Here is a 24,308-nt window from a genome sequence, read left to right on the forward strand (position 1 = left end):
CTAGTAAACCTGGGCCAGCCTACCCCAGGTGCGTGTGTGTGTGTTTGTATATAAATCAAAGTGTATGTGTTAGTTATTTGGGCAGGGGCACAAAGCACTGGTTGGATAGAGAGGGTGCTGGAGGTCTTGGCTTGACCTCTCAACTGAGATCTTAATCCTATAGCTGTGCCAGTGGGGAGTCTTATTGGGGATCTGGAGAAAGAGGGAGAGACCAGCTCCCAGACTGACTGTGATCTATGTGTCCTCTTAAGGGAAATTGTACTTTATTATGTGTATACTTGTCATCCTGCCATTGTGTACGTACCTCACATTTGCCAATGGTGAGGATTGAGGCTCCTTGATTACTGGGCCAGTGCAGGGGCATCACAGTATTGTTATTATTAGCTGTGACACAGTTAATATTTACAAGGAGGCAAGGTAAGCTAGTAGTGAGTGATGTTGTGAAAGATTATATTAAAAATTCTGAAGATGCATGGATTTGGTGACATAATTTGTGGGTTTAATAAGAATATTTCTTGTAATATCATGCATTAATGGATGTCTGTGGAATAACATTAGCATTAATCTAAATATGTGTTTTAGCACCATTATTTTTTTGAGTTGACAGTTAATGTAGTTTTTGTAGAGATTAATAATTACATGAAAAGTTTGCAGTTCAACACATTGAAAAAATATATATTATTCCTGCTATGTTGATCATTATTCCTGCTATGTTGATTTACAGTGTTTAATATATGTTGTGTTTGAACCGAGGTGGGGTTGTCACACAGGATTATGAGTTTCTTATACTGGGTATGAGTTAGGCTTCAGTTGAATAGAAGTAAAAATGAATAGTTTACGGTTTTTTGTATGAAACTGGAAAATATAGTTTACTATCAAACAAAAAGATCCCTTAGGATTTACTTATAGTATCTGAAAGGTGTGAGTGGTGTGAGAGGAGACATTTTACATAAATAAGAGGTATTACAAGAATATAAAAGGGTAACCCATGCCTTTTAGAAAAAAACAACACATATACTCAATTTCAATGTTACTCAGTAAAGTTATTTATTATGTACGTTTTCCCTTTCTGTGAAAAGACTTGAAGCTGAATTGAAGTGTCTCACATTTTCAGTTATATGAGGTTCTTGTTTGAACCAATACAGGGGGTTGGTATACACAGAAGAAGCAAATGGTAACCTGCATATAATTCTGTCATTTTGGCTAGCTCTTAAGCTGGAGACAAGTTGTCTAAAGCACAGGGAACACACAATGTATGCAGTTATTTGCTGCCAGTTGTGTGGTTGCTTAAAGCTGGAAATTTGTTTAGTGAGTAGAAAATATATGCAATTTTTAACTGACAGAAATTCAGGAAATTTTTGATACACTATTATAGCATAGTTTTAGTTTGCTTATAAGTTTTTTTTAGACTGGTTAGGATGGAGGAGGTCTAGGAGTAGGAGGGACTGAATTAGCTGGTTTTGTGTATGAGAGGCCTAATGTTTTTCATTTTGTAACTCACTAAGTTCTTGGTTAGACTTAGGTACAGTGTGGGTGATATGAAGGAGAAATTTAAGTTGGTGGTCTGTAATAACCTATAAGAGCATTGTATGCTTGATTTGTTCCAGAATGGTCTTGTTTGCTCATATTATATTTAATTGAACTGTAACATTAAATGTTATTTAATTTTAAGTAGCATTATTTTGTTTTTAGGATTAAGTTTTTTGTTGGCGTTCTGTAAGTCAGCTGTATATTGAATGATAGTTCCCTGCTCCATTTATGTGCATATCATTGGGACACATGCAAAATAAAATGGGACCAAGGATAGATCTTTGAGGCACACTGAAAGAGGTAAGGACAATGCTAGAGTATGTATCTTTCTATTTGACAGTGAAGTAGTTTTTGAAATAGTTAAGAAATATATCACGTGTTAAGTTGGATTAGCCTGATAAGAAGCGTTAGATGGGATAGGGTGTCAACAGCTTTAGATAGATTCTAGAAAATAGTTGCAGCCATTGTTCTGATATTGACTTGAGAATGGATTGTGTTTAGATAGGACTGTAATGCTGTGTTAGGGCTATAGCCTTATCAAAGCTATGCTCATTTGGAGTGAGTAGATTTTTCTTAGTTTGGTGCAACAGGAATTACTTATTGCTGCACTCTGTGCTAGTATGTTTGAGATAAGGGGTAGGATATCTTTAGGTTAGTCATGTTATATTGTACATTGGTTTACTAATATTGATAGTGTTTGTATTACATAGTATTGAGAAGTTTAGAGATAATCAGGGGAAGAAAATCTGTTGCTGCTGCTGTATGTTTTAGCATAAGAAGGTGATTTTGTAGAAGCTATTCGGATTGGTTGCAGAGAAAAAGTACCTGGAGTGGTCCCCTGTGACATATTAGGAGGCTTTTTAAATTTGGTGATGCAGTAGTAATCCTGCACTTTGAATAAAGTGGGAATATATTCCGCTGTGCTATATTTTCTTTCATTAAGTGTAGAATTTTGTTGCATTTTTTTCTCTCTCTGGTTTTATTAATTTGTTGATGGTGCCGCATGAGATTTTTGAGTTTTATATTTAGAGGTTTGCAGGTTGCAGAAATCGTGTTTCTTTTGTGTCTAAATTAAAAAGTCTTTATTTTTTTTCTTGAGTGATCTGTGTTTTGCAAAACTGATGAAGTTTATTGTGATTTCTAAGCTTTTCAGGCCTTATTTCTTTTTGTCATGGCTTGTTTAGTGGCAGACGTTATCCATGGAACAGAAGATGTATTAATTTTCTTTTTGTATATTGATGCCATAGAATTAATGATGTTTAGAAAGATTCCATTCATATATTTTAAGGTGCCATCCTGTGCTATAAATTTTAATGGGTGCCAGTTCCATTATTATTATAGCAAAGAGTTAATGAAAATATTTTTGTAGGTCTTTTCCAAATAAAGGTGGTAGCTCTAGCAAGTTTTCATTATGCCCAAATTAGTTAAGTCAGCCGATAGTAAGTATTTACCTCTGGAAGCATACACACTTCAAGTACATGCTTGTTTTTATAGACAGAGGCATATCTATGGTGGAGGAAGGGCAGCAGCTATCCTTGGCACCAGGGGCGGCCCATGCTATTGGACTGCCGGACTGCAGCCCCCTCAACTTCAAACTAACAAAAGAAAAAAAATAAAAAGAAAAAAATAAGCAAAAAAAATTTTTAAATTTCGCAGACTTCGCGCATGCGCACTAGTCCAGGCTGCTGCTGAGACAGTCTGGAGCATGGAGCATGCGCAGATTGTCTCAGCAGCAGTCCTGATTGAGACACGTGAACAGGAGCACTCCCACAAGTCTATGCAGTTTTAAACTGCATAGACTGCCTGGGAACTCGCTGGGGAAAAGCGTCGGGGTCGGACTGCAAGGTCGGCAGTCAGGAGAAGGATCTCGGGTCTAGATTGGCTTGCTGCAGGATAAGATCTCGCAACGGATTTGCACGGATTTTTCAGCTGCACTCGTCGGGGGGTTTGTGGATTTAATGGTGGTTTTCCGGACAGGGCCTGGATTTAATGGTGGTTTTGTGGACAGGGATGTACTACAGGACCAGGTAAGTGTACAGGGACTGTGTGTGTGTACTACAGGACCAGGTAAGTGTACAGGGACTGAGTGTGTGTACTACAGGACCAGGTAAGTGTACAGGGACTGTGTGTGTGTACTACAGGACCAGGTAAGTGTACAGGGACTGTGTGTGTGTGTGTGTGTGTGTGTGTGTGTGTGTGTGTGTGTGTGTGTGTGTGTACAGGGCCAGGTAAGTGTGTGTACTACAGGACCAGGTAAGTGTACAGGGCCAGGTAAGTGTGTGTACTACAGGACCAGGTAAGTGTACAGGGACTGTGTGTGTGTGTGTGTGTGTGTGTGTGTGTGTGTGTGTGTGTGTGTGTGTGTGTGTGTGTGTGTGTGTGTGTGTGTGTGTGTCCAGGTAAGTGTACAGGGACTCTGTGTGTGTGTCCAGGTAAGTGTACAGGGACTCTGTGTGTGTGTCCAGGTAAGTGTACAGGGACTCTGTGTGTGTGTGTGTGTGTGTGTGTGTGTGTGTGTGTGTGTGTGTGTGTGTGTGTGTGTGTGTGTGTGTGTGTACTACAGGACCAGGTAGGTGAACAGGGACTGTGTGTGTGTGTGTACTACAGGACCAGGTAAGTGTACAGGGACTGTGTGTGTGTGTGTGTGTACTACAGGACCAGGTAAGTGTACAGGGACTGTGTGTGTGTGTGTGTGTGTGTGTGTGTGTGTGTGTGTGTGTGTGTGTGTGTACTACAGGACCAGGTAAGTGTACAGGGACTGTGTGTGTGTGTGTACTACAGGACCAGGTAAGTGTACAGGGACTGTGTGTGTGTGTGTGTCCAGGTAAGTGTACAGGGACTGTGTGTGTGTGTGTCCAGGGACTGTGTGTGTGTGTGTGTCCAGGTAAGTGTACAGGGACTGTGTGTGTGTGTGTGTGTGTGTGTGTGTGTGTGTGTGTGTGTGTGTGTGTGTGTGTGTGTACTACAGGACCAGGTAAGTGTACAGGGACTGTGTGTGTGTGTGTCCAGGTAAGTGTACAGGGACTGTGTGTGTACTACAGGACCAGGTAAGTGTACAGGGACTGTGTGTGTACTACAGGACCAGGTAAGTGTACAGGGACTGTGTGTGTACTACAGGACCAGGTAAGTGTACAGGGACTGTGTGTGTACTACAGGACCAGGTAAGTGTACAGGGAGTGTGTGTGTGTGTGTGTGTGTGTGTGTGTGTGTGTGTGTGTGTGTGTGTGTGTGTGTGTGTGTGTGTGTGTGTGTGTGTGTGTGTGTGAAAATGCCCCTGGTGCAATATACTGGTGGTTAGGCTCATGGTGGTGTGGTAGGGAATACCTCAGGCTTGAACCCTGTACCTTGTATGCAGGTGTTAAAGACCTGAATTCCCTACCCACCACCATTTGTAAAAAAATTGCAGATTTTTGCCTCATATTTGATCTGATCTGTTTCTCATAATATCTGTGGTTTACAAATGTTGCAATGCTTAATATTTGATGGTGCAGTGGTAGCATTGTTGCCTCACAGCTGCAGGTTCTCAGGTTTGCTTCTTGGCTGGGGTGCCTTCTTTGTGGGGTCTTTATCTTCTCCCTGTTTTTGTGTGGGTTTGCTTTTGTGTCCTCCCATGTTACAAAGACATGTCTGCATTATTTCTTCCTGGGCCTCTGCTGAATTTTTTTTTTTGTTCCAAGTCAGACTGTCCTGATTAACAAATGTTAAATAAAATTGACAGGCATTTGAATTTCAGACTTCAGGTTTCTGAATGTTTAAGTCCTTGCATATTAGATGGTGCAGTGGTAGTATTGTTGCCTCACAGCTATAGGTTTTCTGGTTTGATTCTTGGCTGGGGTGCCTTCTGTGTGGAGTCTGCATCTCCTCCCTGTATTTGTGTGGATTTGCTCTGGTGCCCTGTCATTTTACAAAGACGTGTCTGCAGTATTTCTCCCTGGGTCTCTGCTGAAAATTGTTTTTATTCTGTCAGCAGTAAAATTGACAGGCATTTGAATTTCAGACTTCATGTTCTTCAGAAAATACATAGTAACACAACCATAACACAACCTTTTATTCTAGCAATTTTCTAAGTTTATAAGATGAATATTTGAAATTTGTCCCTATTTTTGGGACTGTATTCCCCCATTATTGGCTTCGTTCAGGTTTTTTGTGCTAAGGTTGACAGCTATGGCAAGAGCTGAATTCACTGAATGTTTGAGGGCTGTATTCCCTCCTTACTGGGTTTGTCCAGGTGTTTTGTACTAAGAGGTTGACAGCTATGGTGAGAACTGAATTCACTAAATGATAGCCATTTAAGTTTCAGTCTTCCTCTTTTACAAAGCAGCTGATTTAGCATAGTGGTATGTTGCTCTGACTATTTTGCACAGGGAGCTTGGCAGTAAAATGTATGGTTCTAGCAACTTTCCAAGATTATACAAGCAATGTTTGTGTCCCTAGTTTTTGGGCTTTTGACCCCCCCCCCCAATACATTTTGGCTTTTTCCAGTTTTCTTGTGCTGCGAAGTTGAGTATTGAGTAGATTTTACAAGAAGCTGAGAGCTGCAGGGGAACAGAAGTTTAGTGTTGCTTAAGTGAAGTTGGTTTGCCTTGTTAATAGCACAACAGGTTGTGTACTTGCCTTTGATGCAGAAGACTGTGGGTTCTACTCCCACAAGGGGTGGATGCTGCCGTACTGAGAATGTTCTCCTTGGTGAAGATACTAACTATGAGTCTGTTATCAGTTTGCCATCCATTTCCTCTTGCAATATTACTAGCTTATCATTTATTTAATGTAATATAGGCAATTTATTCCTGAGGGGCAACAGACACTTTATTTTTTGATGAAACCATGAAATATAAAGGTGTTTGCTAGCAGCAACCTCTTCATTAGTTACAGATTTCTTTAATGTCGAATTATTTAGATGACTTTTACTTCTTCAGAGATAGTGCATATTTACTGATAATGGACTGTAGAATTGTGCATATTTACTGATAATGGACTGTAGAATTGTGCATATTTACTGATAATGGACTGTAGAATTGTGCATATTTACTGATAATGGACTGTAGAATTGTTCATATTTACTGATAATGGTGGACTGTATAATTGTGCATATTTACTGATAATGGTGGACTGTGGAAGTCTGAGTAGACTTTTATGATAAATGTTCTGAACTGGGCAGTTTTGTCATTATGGTTGCATGCATTTTGTTTCATTGCTTACTGGAAAAATGTTCAAAACAAATATAAAACACACTCTAACAACTGTAATATATTGTACAAGGAATATAATTTAGTACAATGAGGAAGGTGTATCAAAGAGCACATGTATGTTTCATATGCAAGGGGCCTATGATTTGAAAACAGCACACAATTAATCTTTATCTGCCACTGGCAAAATGTATTTTCTTTGAATGTGGGTTTCAATGCTGTTTCAATGAATGTGAGTTTCAAGGGCAGAGAAGTTTTAATGCTAAGTTTTCATTGTGAGACTGCATTGCTTTGTTTAGTAGATGACTTAGTGTTTGTGCTGTAAAATACGAAATAAAACTTTCAAATGAAGTCCAACTCATCATAGAAGTAAAGCAGTATGCACATTAGTGTTTATGGTAAATGGAGTGAAATAGCCAAGTAATGGTTCATTGGAATGGCTGCAGAGGCTCCATTCAACCATGATTTTGTCAGGGGGGAAGGGCAGCAAACTCAGACAGGCCCAGCTGAACTATACCTCCCAACTGTCCAGATTTTCAAAGAATGAGTAGATTTTTGCTTCTTATTTTTGGTTTGTTCTTCATAAAATTTATAGTTTTCTGGCAAATCATTTAGAAATTAAGTCACTAAATAATGATACACTGAGTTTCAGACTTCATAACCTTCAGAAAAATGCATGCTAAAGTAAGAACTGTTATTCTATCAACTGTCTCAATTTATACAAGAGCAATTTTTAGTACTGTTTATATGTTCCCCCAATATATTTGGCCTTGTTCAGATTTACTACATTAACAGGTTGAGAGGTACATGCAAATAAATTGCTTTATAGACTTAGGCATAGCCAACCTCTCAACTGTCCCCGATTTTGGCAAAAAATGTTGCTCTTCCCCCTAATAATCCCTCTGCAAAATAGCAATTTTGAAAGAAAACATGGAGGGTTTACAATTAAGAAATAACTGTAATAATCAAAGTTATAGATTACTTGAAATGCATGTAGATTATTTTATTTTGTCAGCTGTTCAAGTTAGCAGTACTAATAATAAAGTGTCCCTTCTTTGACAGGTTCCCAACTGTATTGTGTGGCTATTTTATATTTTTGCATCACATTTGGTCCATTTTTCATAAAATTGTGTTTTTTGGCAAATTACTGACAAATCACTAAAGACTGAAGTTAAAAAATAATGACAGACATTTGAGTTTCAGATTTTATACCCTTCAGAAAAGTCATACTAATGCAAGACCTATTCTATTATCTTTCTAAGTTTATTAGAGCAATATTTAAAAATTGTCCTTATTTTTGGGCATTTGTCCCACTTCTGTGTATGGCTTTGTCCAGATTTCTTGCTCTGAGGTTGAGAGGTATGACAAATGTGTCAGGGCCATCACAGTCAGCCAGAGACATTTCAAATTGTGACATACTTGTTGCACCCCACTCCACCATATAGTGACTCTGGATGTGTCCAAGCAAGGCAAGGAGTGGTTATGCAGTGTAAATGTGCAGTGTGTCCCCCCCATCCAAGGTAGACACAAGTACTACAGTGGCTTTTCATCTGTCCTTGATTTTGGAGAAAGGTCTGGTTTCTGTCATATTTTTGTACTGTTGATTTATGCTTATTACTCAAAGTGCCTGTTGCTCTGTGTTTAAGTAGCAATGCTTTAATGACCATAAGGTAAGCTTGTCTGAGATCGTAAGATGCAAGTAAGCTTTAATAAGCATACTGTTAAAGAATTGCCAACATTGAAAGCCTTTCTGCTGTTGCCATGCAGAGAATACTTGACTAGATAATGTATAAGCCTTGGGTATTAAAGGACAGGATTCCATTATTTTAAAAAGCTCATTACACTTGTTGGAGACTTCCAGTCATCTCTACAGACTTTACCCGTAAACTAAACAGAATGCCAATCATGTGTGGTCCATAACCTGTACAGTAATCCTTTAAGCAATGTATCTTGAGCTTGTTTCTTGTTTGCTTTTTATATTTTACTTACATGTTTTCCCATGACACAAGTAGATAGTTGTCAGGCAGCAGGTCTTTTTGGATAAGAAACATTTTTACAAGTGGGGCATCACAGAGATTTCTACTTTCAGCATGTTACTTGGTACTTTAATAAAGCTGAATATAAATTATAATTAGAACTGCAGTGCAAGGAGAAGTGGTTTGAGTTGAGTGCTTCTGGTTTTTCTTGTACTTGATTTTGACTGGCATTCCAGTAATGTATTTAAAAAGTAATTTATTTTTTCATGCCTCACAACCTTTTGTTTCCATCTAGATATTAAGTAAGCTGTCATGCAGCCAATGCATTGACATATTTTTATTCTTCTACACTTATTTTTGTCTTGATTGGACTCTCATAATGATGGTTTGCCACCCAGGGCAGTGTATTTAATTAAAGTTAATTTTTGTGGTTTTGAGCATAGCTCCTCCCCTTTCTAGTTGGTCACACCCCTTCCCCTTGACCCCACCCATTCAGCTGTCTCCTGCAGCCCCCCTTTGATATGAAGTCACCAGCCGCCACTGCTTGGCACAAAGTGTCAAGGGTGTGATTGGAAGATCCCAATCAGTCTTTGATGCATTACTTTGCATTTACGATTAAAACTGAAGCACTGTAATGCCCCAAGCCATCAGAAATGCTAGTATTGCATTTGCAATAAGAACCAAAGTGAAGTAATGTCTCCAATGTGGCATAAACTGTATCAGCTGCTTGTTACAAATACACATTTTTTTTGCTCCATAAGTCTGAGGAGATGTTTTTGTTTTTTTCTTGCTCCTCAACATAAAGTTGAGCGGGAGTTCCAGACTTGGGGCGGCTACACTGAGTGGAAGAACAGATAGCTACATTTCTAATTACAGGCTTGTCTTCTTTTGGCTTTTCCCATGCAGAGGTTGTCACAGTGGATCACCGATCTGCTTATGATTGGCAGTAGATTTTTTACGGTGTTGAGTTGCCAGCCTGGTGCACACAAACTCACGCACCTACCCTGCATGTCTTTTTTAAAGTTTAGTTGGTTGCAGGGAGGATATGCAGACTCCACACAGAAGGCGCTCCAGTCAAGAATCAGTATGCAGTCAAATATACAATTTCTCTTGGTTATCTTATTAGTTCATGTTGGTTCGTTAATCATTTTTTTTTTTTAGCCCAAAAAGGCTTCTGGATGTGAAGCTAGGGTTGGGGTGGTTTCCTGAATTGAAAGTTTGCTGTGGTCAGTATTAACATCACTTAATATGATATAGTTATATTTTATTGTTGTGGTTATCTATGAGGGGATATCTGTAACTGTGTTAATGTTAATTGATGAAGAGTTGGTTGTCATATAAATAGCTGCAATATGTAACTTGAGATGTGTGTTTATATTAATTGAAGCTATTAATAACTCAATGTTACTAAATGGAAATGTACATGTATTAAAGGATGTTACTTTGATTTTATCTTAGCAAAGGGTTATAATTTCACAGGATCTTGTTGTCTTTACTATGCATCTTGAGAAGATTGCAGCCTGGAGGTAAGTTTTAACTATCGGTTATTGTGGGTTTGATCCAAGTTTCTCTGATAGTTCAGATGTCCAGTTTGGAGTATTCTACCCAAGTATGAAGCTGCTCTGTTTCATTATAAATACTTTCTGGTATCTAGGTGATGTATTTTTATATCCTCTTGCTGAATTGTAGTTGGTGAGGCCAGGACTTGGATATATATCTCCACATGACAAGTGGTCAATGCATTTATTTTGTATAATGAATACAAGTATTTTACTTTTATTTATTAATTTATTATTTATTAACACTTGTTTACCGGGAAAGTCCAACTTGGAATGATGCCAATTTACAGTGTAGGCACAGGGAGAGACGCTCTGGACGCATATCTTTGTAACATGGCAGTGGACTGGAGTACCCAGAGAAAACCTACACGAATTCAGGGAGGACATGCATACTCTGCACAGAAGGCAATCCAGCCGAGAATCAAACCGGATAACCTCTTTCTGTGAGATGACAATGCTACTGCTGTACCACTGCACCATCTATTCAGTTTATGGCAAGAAGATAGTCTTCCTTGTATGTTCTTTTGGGTTCAGGTCAGCTTTATAGAATGTAATATTTGACAGACTTTGTCTTGAGCTTGGGGATGGATAGTATACATGTGTTGTGAGTGGATAAATAAAAGTAGGCTTATTGTCTTGAGTGTATGTGTTTGAATGACTGGTAAAGTGGAACTTGATTGATGATAAGAGCTAGGGCAAAAAGAAATGAAAGCACTACTTGGAAGAGAATCATAATCTGTCTTTTTAATATATTGTTTGTCTCGGATGTTGGAGAGAGGAAAGGGGGAGTGGGATGTCATGGAGCTGAAGGAAAATATGTATGTTTATATTCATATATGCCTGTGTGTATTTGTGTATCTGCAAGCATTTGCACAATACATGTATTGCAAAGATATAAATACACAGATATTTCACACACACACACACACACACACACACACACACACACACACACACACACATCCACACACACACAAAAGCATACACACATGATTTGTGATAATAAAATATCATGTATTGTAGCCTTAGAGTATTAGTGGAAACATGAAAATAACTGCTTACTTTTCAAACAATAGAAGATATTTCATGTATCACATAAACTGAAATGTTATATATTCCATTTCCCCATTTTATCATTTGAAATTCTTTCCCATCCATTTCAGTGAGATGCATTGATTATCTTATTTACATAGAATACCTCATGAATAGGTTTTTACATAGTTTGACATAAACTTTTTATGAGCAGTGTGAGTGTTTTTTATATGTTTTTATAGTATCATTTATTGATGCTTGTCTAGTAAAGGTGATACTGAAATATACTATTTCTATACTTTAGACATGTTAAGTGCGTTGAATCATAGTAATTAGTTTAAAATAAATTTCATTGCTCTGACACAGTCTAGTAAGGATTATGTTAAAATACATCTGCTGCATAATTTAGACGTGCTAAGTTTATTTTTTCTAAATCAAAGTTATTAAGTTAAAATAGATTTCATAAAAGGGACACAGTCTAGTAAAGGGTTGTATTGAAATATGCCATTATATAGTTGAGGTGTGCCAAGTGTTTTTTTTCTGAAACATAGTTATTACTTTAAAATATTTTGTATGACATTCAAAGTAGATTATATTCATGTGTATCTATACACAAAAAAAGAAAGAAGCAAAGTTGGCTGTCCCACATTGTATGCAAAAACATAATTTAATAGTAATTTGTTTGTGAGTGGAGAAAATCAGTCCAGTTTTGCTTGTAACATAATGCTGGGTTATGGACCTCAGGGTCCTGGAGCTGAAAACTCTAGATACTGTATATTTGACATGATAATGGCACATAATTTCAAACTGAGCTGGAAGAGGAAGCAGCAGGGCCTTCTCTATACATGTCATGTGGGTATAAAACTGAAGTTCCATTAACCCCCTTGTTAATATAGTCCTATCAATACTCTTCTCAGATTGTCTAGGCACTGCATTTATATGTTCTTATTTCATTTTAACTTTTTCATTTTTGTTTTGCTATATTTCACTCTCATGATGTTCATTTACGTGAGAAACTATTTATATATAGTATAGACTGAATTCAGAAACAGGCCAGGCTGCTAGCATAAGGCTGTCACAAATCTGGCCTTTTAGTATTATCAAGGAAATCAGCGATTTAGAGATAATTAGCCACAATGAGAACAACTTAATATCTACTGATATGCATGTCTCTTGAGTTACTCTGTGAATATCTCAAGACACTAACAGGCCTTTTCTGTCACCCTTGTGGTATTCATTGCTTGTGGACAATGTCTTGCGTTAACATATCCATGCACACACACACACCTGACACCATTCATACTTCTGTATAAAATCACTCATGCACACATCCACTCTGCGTCTCATCATTATATGCCTGCTAAACTCCCCAGCACTTTCCTACTAATGCAAACTCACTCATTTGAAATAATGCGTAAACGTGAGCTCTTGACAGACTTAATTATTGCAGCTGGTCAGAAAGGATTTACACATTCCTCAGCTGTGTAAATCATTTACTTCAGGTATTTCTGGAGAGAGACAAGGCTAATTAGTATATGACACTATTCCAGAATACCTCATTTGCATTTAAGGTAGGTCAGAGAAACAGCCCTTCACCGTGTTACATTTCTTTGAAGTAAAGCACTGTGGAAGGCCTCTCTCTGAAAAAGACAGAGCTATTTCCAATGGTAAAAAGGGCTTATCAATGTTAGTACTAGTACCCGAATTCCAACCTATGATGCATATTTTATGTGTTATGAATTTAAAACAGTTTTTTTTCCCTTTAAATGTGAATGAAGCAGAATTACTGTGATTGCCTATGGTGTTTGAGTGGCTAGTTATGCACAAAAGATGGTGATGAATTTTGATGATTTGTGTAGAAGATAATCCATATACCCCACAGTTCATAACCGATGTTTAGCTAATTGTGGAATCCAGATAAAGGATGTGATAAAAGAAGATGTCTGTATACTATGCAGATTTATTTTGTCTATTACTACTGTTGTAGCAGCTTTAAACTTTAAAAGCTTATCTACGTATTTTGTGTGTCATTAATAATTTATCTATACTCAAGGACTACAACCAATGTTAATAAAACTATTTTGTACACAGCTTAATGAATGCTACTCATTAAAAGCTAACATAAATGTTTCGTAGCACACACAAAATGCATAAGTAGAAACACTTAGAATGTTTGGTCGAACTTAAAACAGTCCTTCTAAATCTAAATATATGCTTAGGTTTGAAGTAAAAATTTAAAAAGTTAAATATGGACCATATTTTCCATTTCCTCTAAAATAAAAAGGTAACACTATATGCACTATGTACACAAAATATAGGAGCACCTCCCAAAAGACAATACTGCATAAATCTATGCAGCAGAAATAAAATTCTTGCTTTCTGAAAAAAAAAAAAAAAGAAAAAAGAATGTGTGTGGTCGCCATGTGCAGGAGGAGTGAAACGTCTGTAAGGAAGTGCAAAGGAAAGTCTATATATCTATCATGGGCAGCTAACTATTTCACAAACTTTGATGCAACACTGAGTAAACACTAAGCAAGCAATAATGCCAGATGAGGTATATGTCAATGTGCAATTAACACCCTCCCAGGGCTGTTATGAGAGTATAATTGTGCTCAGAGAATGGGTTCTCAGTAATATTGCTGTGTTTTACTATATTATTTATTTTTACTATATTATTTTTTTATATATATTTTTGATGTAAAATATTCCTCCTCCTAATATTTCAAAGTTGCAATATAAGTTGTAATATATGTAAATGGTGTATGAGGAAACAATTTACATCCCAAATATAACACTTTAGAAAGGTATTTACTTTATTTTTGGGTTCCTTCAATTTACATCCAAAATATAAAACTTTAGAAAGGTATTTACTTTATTTTTGGGTTCCTTACTCCAAAAATGTTTGGTTTGCTTGCAGTTATTGGAGACTGAAGTCACTAAATAATGATATACATTTGAGTTTCAGACATATTTTCTTCAGAAAATTCATGCTAAGAGAAATCCTTTACTTAAGCAAGTTTGTAATTTTATAAGAGCAATAATTAAAACCTGTTTCCATTCTTGAGCCTTTGTTCCCTCTTTATTTAAGGCTTTATCCCAATTTCTTCAGTTTTGAGGTCCATAGGTATGTAAAAGCTATTTACTGTTGCTGCCACTCACTGTCTCAGATGCCAATCTCTGTTTCAGAAAATGTATGAGTAAAACATTGCCACCTTCTGGCAGAATCTCACTTCCATTTCACTTTTCTGTTTCACTCAGTACTCGCACTACAATGCCTAAAGAAGTTTCACTTCAAAAATGGTTAAACAATATTTGCCATATATGTGTATGTGTGTGTGTGTGTGTGTGTGTGTGTGTGTGTGTGTGTGTGTGTGTGTGTGTGTGTGTGTGTGTGTGTGTGTGTGTGTGTGTGTGTGTGTGTGTGTGTATCTACACATAGGTATAGATATATATAGATATGTATGTATGCATATTTTATGAAATAAAACGTCAAGTGCAAAGTTTATCTTACTGTTTCTTTTTATTGTGCATAGGTGTCATCACATAGAGTAGGCATTTTGATTGTAAAATATGTAATTTTTACTTCATTTGCATCACTGAGGCTATGTTTATTTTGTTTAAAAAAAAATGTTTACTTCATTCTGTGCTGAGCTTCTGTCCAATTACTTCATGATTCTGTGTCATCTGGTGGTACTTTATGTTGGAACTCAGTACCTCATTGAGTTGAATGTACTTTCTCCGTGCCATAAATTTATATTAAAATTCTATAACATTGTATGCCACTGAATTTAGTTATGCATTCTGAGCATAACCAAAATTTACCAAAAACCTCACTGGGCAGCTAAGCCCAACTGATGTTTTCCAGCACAGCAACTCCAGCTGTATACCACACCTGGTATTACTGTCAGATCTGACATACAGGTAGAGCTGCATGGCGTAAATATTGTCTAGCACAGGAGTTCCACCTGTAGGTCATCATGTCTGTTAAAATTACATTCTTCTTGTCCAAGATGAGGGATGGGCTTCTGCGGCCACATGACCACCAGGGAATTCAATCTACTTTTGAAAATGGAACACTGGTAGCCATCTTCTTTTTGGTGTAGTTTGGGGATAGTACACACTATACCAAACCATGCACATGATTGATCCTAGGCTACCCTCCTCATTTTCAAAAGCCTGCAGCACAGCTCCTTCCACTTCTATATGGAACTATGTACTGCTGGTAGTCTGGATTACCACTGCAGTTAATAATCCCAAATTACAAGTGGAGTTTCTGCCTTTCTGATAAACTCATTCAGTTTTATGTTTTTTTTTTCATTCCTGCATTAATCCAGTTGATGTGTAACATACATTTACTATAGACTAGTGTAGTGATTTGCATGCTCCTAGTTTGTATCCCTAAGAATGATTATCCCATGCAACCAATCACATAAACAACCTTCATCTTCAAATGCCTAGGATTATGGCTTGATCAATCTCTATAACCTTCTATTTCCACATAGAAACAGTAAGAATAAAAATAAACTTCATCCTCTTCTGGGCCAAAAAAAAAAATCTCCTCTTTTTATTCCATCTAGCCAAAGCAGCCATAGACAAAGGAGTTCTCATTCTGAGCTTGAATATGGACTACCCATTTTCACATTTGCCTCCAAGATAAGCACTGTCACACTCCAGACAGTCTCTAACATCTGTTAGTTCATTACACACTCACCACTCAATGGGCCTCACTGTATCACCATAGGAAAGCCAAATGGCTACCCATAAAGCAAAGATCTAACATAGTGTTAGGATCCCAGCTGTACACACTACTCTGCCTCCTGACATTTCTCTCCTTGCAATGAAACTTCGTGAAAACCTCCTCATACAACCTGAGACAGTACTTATAAGCCACACCCACTCTCATTACCCCTAGAACCAAACTCCACAGCACTGAACATGCATTCTCAGGGCAGGCATCTACTCTTTGAAAAGCTTTCCTTATTTTTTCCTTAAGGAAATCAATATTTTCTGAAATTCAGAATGCAACTCAAAAAAGCACATCCTCATCCAAATCACATGCTCCGGCTACAACGCAAGGCATATCACGCATCACACCTATCCCCTATTTCCTTTCCACGTCGCTTTTCCTAAATTGATGAATGTTGACCAACTTTAAAATGTAATGTATATACTGTACTACTCTCTGCCTGTTTTACTAGAATATACATATACAGTTTTTGTATTTAACTGGTCTGAACTACTCTGCTATTACTTACATTTATGTTTTTTTTTTTTTGAGATGTTTTGCATTTCATCTAGGCTGAGGCAGAAATTGGTCAATATTGATCAGAGCACTATCCTGAAAAAGAAATATGAATATGTCAGTAAGTAACTAACTAAATAAACAAATAAATATTTAGTACACTGTGTTACACCTGTAATACTACAATGTATGACAAGCATTCTACATTTTACTAGGAATTTTATCCAATTCCACTATTACTTTTTATTTCAATTTAAACACATTTAGTCATCGAATTATTACCTGATTGTATAACTGAGTGAATGATTGTGCTGCAGTCTTTGTCACTTTACATGCTGTTTCCCCCACTGCATTATCAAAATGCAGAACCACATGACTTAGAAATAGGAAGTTCTTGGCAGTTTGTCAGCAGCGAAGAAACACAGACACACATTCCTCTAACTTATTATAGTTGCATAAAAGACACTAAAGTTGAAACTAAATATTTAGACTCAAGAGAACCCACTTTGCATGAAGAGAGCATAATTATCAGAAAAAGAAATCATAAGAAAAACATTTTACACGTGATCCTAGCCATAGCTAGCCAATTAAAAACAACTTTATTTTCAAAATGGAAGACAAGACTGAATGAACAGATAAAAAAACATAACAAAAAAACTTATAAATACTGCACCATAGCCCACACTAAACATCTAAAATACAGCAAAAAAAGAACTGCATTACAATTAAATAAATAATCCATGCACGCATATAAAAATACATGAACACAAAAAACTCCACTCCCTAGAAGCTTTCTTCACCTTAGAGAATGCTGACATACGTGCGATAACTGACATATGGTTTAAAGCTGCAGAGAGCACACTGACAGTGCAAGGTTATAATGCCTTCCACACATTTTGACCAGCTGCTGCACAGACTGTAACTAAAGGTGGGGGTATCTTGATTTACATAAAAAATAAATATAGCTCAAGGCTGGTTAAACAGGACAATGCACTTGAGCTTCTCCACATTCAAATCACCGTAGGCAAAATCTTGCTAGCTATAGGTCTCCCTCTGTGACCCAGGAAACCCATACCAGGTATTTTAACTCATTGGAAACACTCACCATCCAATCCCATACCATATTCATGGGAGATTTTAATTACCGTACTGTTAACTGGGAATCATATACAGCACCAATTGTATAGGCACAGAGATTTCTGGATTTTATGCCAATAATAAACCAACAAGGGATGCAATCATGGCTGCACCCACACACACACACACACACACACACACACACACACACACACACACACACACACACACACACACACACACAGTGTAATGCATATTCTGGTAAGGTCAGACCACAAAGTGATCTCCTTTGAAGTAAAAATAAAGCCTGGAACCCCAGCTAACCCTGGAATATTGGAATTACTTAAGGATAACTTCCTACAATTAAGTGATAACCTGGCAAAATATCAAGCTCCCATACACCCTGAGAACACTGCTGCCTACACAAAACTGTTCACAGAAACCTTATACAAGTATGTTAATAGTTGCAGAGAGGCAGCTGTATCCACCAGGAAGATGTGCAGAACTAACTCAAAAATAAGTCACGCTGATCGTATCACAACAGCAGTAGGCTGTATAACAGAAGGAAGAAAATCATGGCAAAAAATAGGAAGTGCAGCACCCGGCATGATGAAAGCACTTTCATCAAACTAAACAAAAAAATTCACAGGACAAAGTTTACCAAAGCCATATTTGAGGTAAGTTTGGCCTCTCAGGCAAAGGACAGCCAGCAGGGATTCTTTAGCTATGTCTATAATCTGAAAGGCAATACACAATTATGTGCAGAACTCATTGTGAATAGAGCCATCTATATTGAGCCAGAAGATATAGCAGACCTAATGATCGACAAATTCAGCTCCAACTTATCCCTCTCAACCTTACCTCAGTAAATACCATGAAATATAATTCCCCCTGCTATCACTAGGTAACAGGTCCTTAATGCACTCTGTAAGGCCAAGAATACTGCATCAATGGGCCCAAACAATATCACAGGATGCCTTCTATATAGCATGAAATATGGTTTATCAGGCCTTCTTGAATTTTCATGTAACTGTAGCTTCCAAACAGGCTTTGTGACTCACAAATAGAGAGCAGCAACAGTCATCACTCTGCGCAAATGTGGCCATCTACAGACCCTGGAAACTACTGACCCATAAGTCTCACTAGTCTGATATGCAAAACCACAGAAATAATTATCAGGGAAATGATTAATAATGACATAGGAAACAGACAATGGACCCAACCAATTAGGTTTCAACATGGGTAGGTCACGCCTACTCAACCTAGTTCTTTGAAAAGGTAACCAAAGCAATGGATGAGGGCAAAATGGTTTATACTGCCTACTTTGACCTGGCCAAGGCATTTGGCACAATACACCACGTATGCATTGTTGAGAAAATGAAGAGATTAGGTACAAACCCTTATGTCATCTGTGGACAGCTAGCTGGCTCACAGACAGGAACGAGGAAGATGGAACGTGGGAGTCCAGCTCTACAGAGAGGCCAGTCTCAAAAGGAGTCCCTCAGGGATTGGTCCTGGGGCCGCTCCTGTTTGCCATTTAATTCGCTGAAGTCAAGTTCAATGTCAATGGCCTTTGGCTGACTAAATTTGCAGATGATTGCAAATCGGGAGCTGTCATTGACTCACCCAATGACAAAAATGTTCTCCAGGAAGGGCTGACACAAACAACTGGTACTATTGCCATGGACTAAAACTAAATGCAAAGAAATGCATAATAGTATCCTTCAGGAAGTCATACACCCCTAGTAACTATGATATTGACAATCAATCCCTACAAGTTGACCCACTACTCAGGGAGGTGGGGGCACACACAGACAGTAATCTAGCCTTTGACCATCATGTGTCTACAGTAGTGAGGAAATCATTCTATGTTGTGCAATGTATAAACAAGGGTATGTCATCTAGGTCCAACAAATTCATTGTTCCACTGTATTTGGCATTCATCAGACCAATCACTGAGTACAATGCCCCCTTTGGTATGTACCTAACTTGGCACATCAAACAGCTGGAACATCCACAGAGGTTCCTCACTAAAAGAATACAGGGTGTAAGTAGCATGTCCTTTGCAGACCAACTCAAGGCCCTCTCCCTTCATTTTGTCTCCTACAGGTTGTTGCACGGAGATCTATGCCTGGCATTCAAGGCATTGTCAGTCCCCACTCTGATTGACCTCCTGCATATTTGCAAAACAAACAGCACCACAATTACCTGTTCTAAAGACTTAAACCTTGCCTGTGATATAAGTAGGCCATGCTGGAGAGACAGGTGTGTATTCCATTGTCTATCCCTTTTTATAGAACAGACTCCACATCTATGTGAAGCAAAGTTCCTCTCTCACCCAATTTGTTGGATAACTGAATGGGAAACAAGAAATTCATCCCTGGTTTGGCACCTGAGTCTGTAATGCACACAGGCAGCCTGTAAACTTTCATCTCCCAGGCCCCTGCTTGTAAAGGTTTCACCTCCCAAGCCCCTGCTTTCACTTATCAAAAGAACCAGAATTTGTCAGAGATTTGGGATGCATGACGAGGCTAAAAAAGGTTGTTGTGTTCATTAGCCTACTAAACACCTATGAACCTATCATCAAGAAAGACAACTATTTCCTCACTAATGGATTAAAATGCAGGCCAGAAGATTTACCTTTAATAAAAAGTTACATAAACTACTTAAGGCTCTCTTTTTAGAAACTTCAATAATTAATATCACCCATTGGATTTCAAGGCAAAAACTAGCACAGAAAGACACATACAAATGGATAAATGGAATACGTATGAGTCAAGCTTTTCTAATACTTTTGTACTCGTGGATTATGGAATTCATTCTGTGATTTTTATGCTCTGATATTTATCACAAAATGTGTTTCCTATAAATATATAGCAAGGTATTTCTTATACCAAGCACTTATGTCCACACATATAAACAAATTGCAGCAATAAGAAGTCCTGTAAAATGATAAAAGGTACTGTACCACATATTGCTATTAGCTTGATACATGAATCATAAAAAAAAATAATTTTACTATATTTCTTATTAATGGAGCTTGATTCATTACTATGTAGAATATTTTACTGGTTGTTTGCTTAGATTACATATGGCTGTCAGATGCATTAACAACTGTTTGTTTATTAATGTAGAGTTTGAAACACAGAATAAAGCTGTTAGCAATTAATTGCTCAGACTCTAACTTAAATTTCTGGGGGCCACCAACATGACTTTCTATGTCCCACAGGATTTATGAAGATTCTGTCTTTATAATGTGGAAATATTTGATTTTTAAAACAAATCCACCATTAGACAAATTACATACTAGGGCATGAATACAGCATGTCTGTAATCACTTTACTTGATGGCACTTGCACAAACCTGCAGATCTCATGATGTATGCTTCTGTTTCCCTGCAGCAGTTCTTATGTAAGCAGTGGTTGGCTGCTTGATTTATCCTGATTTATATAATACACAACAGAGTATTCAAATGCAAGTAAGAACAGATGTGAGAGTCAGTTGTAACTCCTTATTTAAAAGTTCATCACCATGGCTACTATGAACCCTACATGTCCTTTCCCATTGTTTGCTGTAAATCTCATGTTTACTTCTATGATCACACCATATAGATGTCCGTGTGACGCATTTACGATAGCTTCAAAGAATGTCTCATGAAGCTGTATAATGCAGTTTTATGGCATGCAGCTGGGCCTATATATGCAGCCACTCAGCAATATAAAGATCAGACTGGACTACTTGTTATGCAGCTCAGAATACATTAGTGTATGATTATGTTAAACACTTCCAAAGCAAGAGAAATAAGCAGAGACCACACATGGCAGTGTACCTGCTGAATTTGTGAATTTTGGGAAGTGCAATGTCAACTGAACACAAAGTTAGCCATTTGTGCATCACACCAATGCTAAAGTTTTATGCGTAATTACTGTTTTATATAAAGTACAGGCTCTCATCAACTTGGTCTATGAACTGTAGCATAGCTTATCACTTGGCTTTTCTATCCCAATTAAAGTCTGTGATTACTAAATTATTATTATTACTTTGCATAAAAAGACAAGCAGATTGCAGGTAATAATGTGTTCAATGGAAAAGTGCAATACTTTTACTTCTTTATATCGCAGAATCTTATAAACCTGAGAAATTACAATTTAAAGTAAGAAAAGTTTACCTTGCTCTTCTGTTGTGGAGTCTGTATGTGACAAAGTACTTTCTTTTTGCAGTTCTATACTAGTCCTTGGTCTTTGTCTTTTTCTAGGAGATAAGATATCATCTGCTGTCAGTTCTGAAATCTGTGTTACAGTAACTTTTTCACAGTCAATTGTTAAGGTAACCATGGCATCATCATTGGTGGATCTCCCTGAGGTGTCTTCTGTACGGCCATCTTGACTCTCTTGTGTTTTTGAAGTTGAATGAGGCACTGTTGATGTCAATTGGTTTCCATTGGTCTGAGAGTAGACGTTGCTGACTTTTGCTTTCTGACTTTCCCCGTGCTGACTGTAGACTTTGTACCTGATCATGAGGATAATGATGAAGACAAGAACAGATGCAACGATAATCCCACCAATGATAATTATCATTGTACCGCCTAGGAAATGGGTGTGGATAGACTGACACTGACTATATTCCTGCTCTGTTGTGAACTGCACACAACCAATGCTCCTAGTAGCAGTTAGGGTGGTGATTCCATCATCATAGACTGCGAGGACACAAAGGTCATACTCTCTTCCTGATACAAGGTCTTTGACAAGAAAGGCTTTACTGCCAGATGGAACCATCCTAGACAGAAAACATGGCAGGAAAAGGAGATAAGGATTACAACAATATGGTAATATGGTGAATAAATAGTATATGAGTACATTAGAGAAAGGAAAGCAATGAACTTTAAAATGAGGAATACTAGAAACAGAAATTTAAACCATATTTGATACTATGATCTGCTAGCAGTTTTTGTTTTTATATTCATACATAAAATAATTCTGAAACAGCAACAGAGATGCATAATATCATGATTCATTTGACTGTTATATCACATATGTACCGCACATCACATATCATATAAATATATTTCCTACTAATATTATACTGAATCTTGCTGGAATTATAATGAAGGGAACACAAAATATCTAGTGTAAGAAATATGATGGATCTGTAACATTATTAGACGTATCTCTTGTGTGCTTCATTTAACTATAACATAAAAGTCTGTAGTATTAAATGTTTATTGAAAACCGCATTTGCAATGGAGCTAGCATTAAATGAATTTGACCTTTCTGTTTTTGCTGGGACATCGATCAATATATTGATGCTATTATATATTTTCTATTTAAACATGTACATTGCTACGATAAACAGCAAGGAAATTGCTCTTCAGTCATGTATTTCTTTAACTCTTTACTAAGAATGAGGCAGCAGAATATGAAATATGGTGAATTAACTCTGAAGATACATAAAATATTTTCCTTGCAATGTATTTTATTTATTTTACTGATATTTGATTGCATGGAAACTCCCACTGGGGAGGAGCCCATTTTCTGCAGAGACAAAAAAGGTCCAAAGTAGTACAAAACAAATAGTTTAAATAATTATACTGAATTGCACATAATATAAAAACACTGGTTAAGAATATATACAAGTTATATGACAATGATTTAATAGTTACAGAAATGTTTGCCAGTTTATACAGAAATTAAAGGTAAGTTAGTATAATACAAACAGGAATTGTAGCATGACGTGAGATAAAAACAGTTATGGGGTATATTTAGAGAGAAAGCCAGAGGAGGAAACTGATAGAAGTAAGGGAGTGAGTGAAGAAGGGACAGTAAGGAGATGTAAGGTATAAACAAGTATTTGTTCACATTTTGGGAAATGGTTTACACTAGTAGAAAACAATGTAAAACAAAAGGCACATCTTCAGAAATGCATGCAGCCTAATAGCTACATCTTAATTTCAGCTTACATTTTGTTCCTATGACAATGAAAAATTCTGATATTTTTAAGGTCTTACATCTGGATATGTACTTGTATTCATTTTATGAAATTGTAATCAATACAATTTTATACTCAAGTGCCATAAGACACTGACTATTAGTTTTTACGTTGAAGTTGTAGAAATGTCTGGGAATAAGTACTCACAGGACACGAGGAAAAGCCATGTACAAGAAATGGGCATTAAAACATATTTTCAATGTTGTCTGGATATTCTAATTCAGAACTATGTTAGGGACAAGTCTGTGCTCAGAACACGTGGACGCTACCCCTTGTGTGCTGTTTAATCTCCACTTTCAAGAAGAAAACCAGCATGACACTTATCTTCAGGTCTCACCCTAGAAGAACCACAGCTTTCTGATATAGCACTATAAAGAAAGTATTCTCTGGTGTCTGAGTAAATTTTCTTGTTGTTGGCCCATTTATTTGCCCACGGCTATGATGTTAATTATCACCACTGCATAGATTTAGAAGAGTTTGCTTTTGTTAGCTACAAACCTTTTTGCACCTCCTTAAACATTTCACTAAAAAAAGTTTCATGTCCCTATTATGCAATGGCACAACCTCTTCTCGGACATTACCACCATGACCACACACAAACAAATACCTTGTTGTGAATAATTACCTATCAAGTTTCTTCACATACATTGGCAAGGATTATTATTCCCATCTTATCTCTTCAAATGTTCTTTTCTGTATTATTTACTTCAAAGAAGAACTT

General features: G+C 37.3%; 1 protein-coding gene across 2 annotated transcripts in view; it reads right to left on the minus strand.

Moving 5' to 3' along the window:
* LOC122792207 (leucine-rich repeat and fibronectin type III domain-containing protein 1-like protein) overlaps positions 1–24,308 on the minus strand; it is a 2,814,387-nt gene that overhangs the window by 336,823 nt on the left and 2,453,256 nt on the right. For both annotated transcript variants that reach the window (XM_044059954.1, XM_044059944.1), the window contains exon 8: positions 21,771–22,378. In XM_044059954.1, the coding sequence (XP_043915889.1) occupies positions 21,771–22,378 (608 nt within the window). The remainder of the gene's footprint in view (positions 1–21,770; positions 22,379–24,308) is intronic.

This window comes from Protopterus annectens, chromosome 1.part0 (genome assembly GCF_019279795.1).
Source record: "Protopterus annectens isolate FY-2018-M chromosome 1.part0, PAN1.0, whole genome shotgun sequence".
Taxonomy (NCBI): Eukaryota; Metazoa; Chordata; order Ceratodontiformes; family Protopteridae; genus Protopterus; species Protopterus annectens.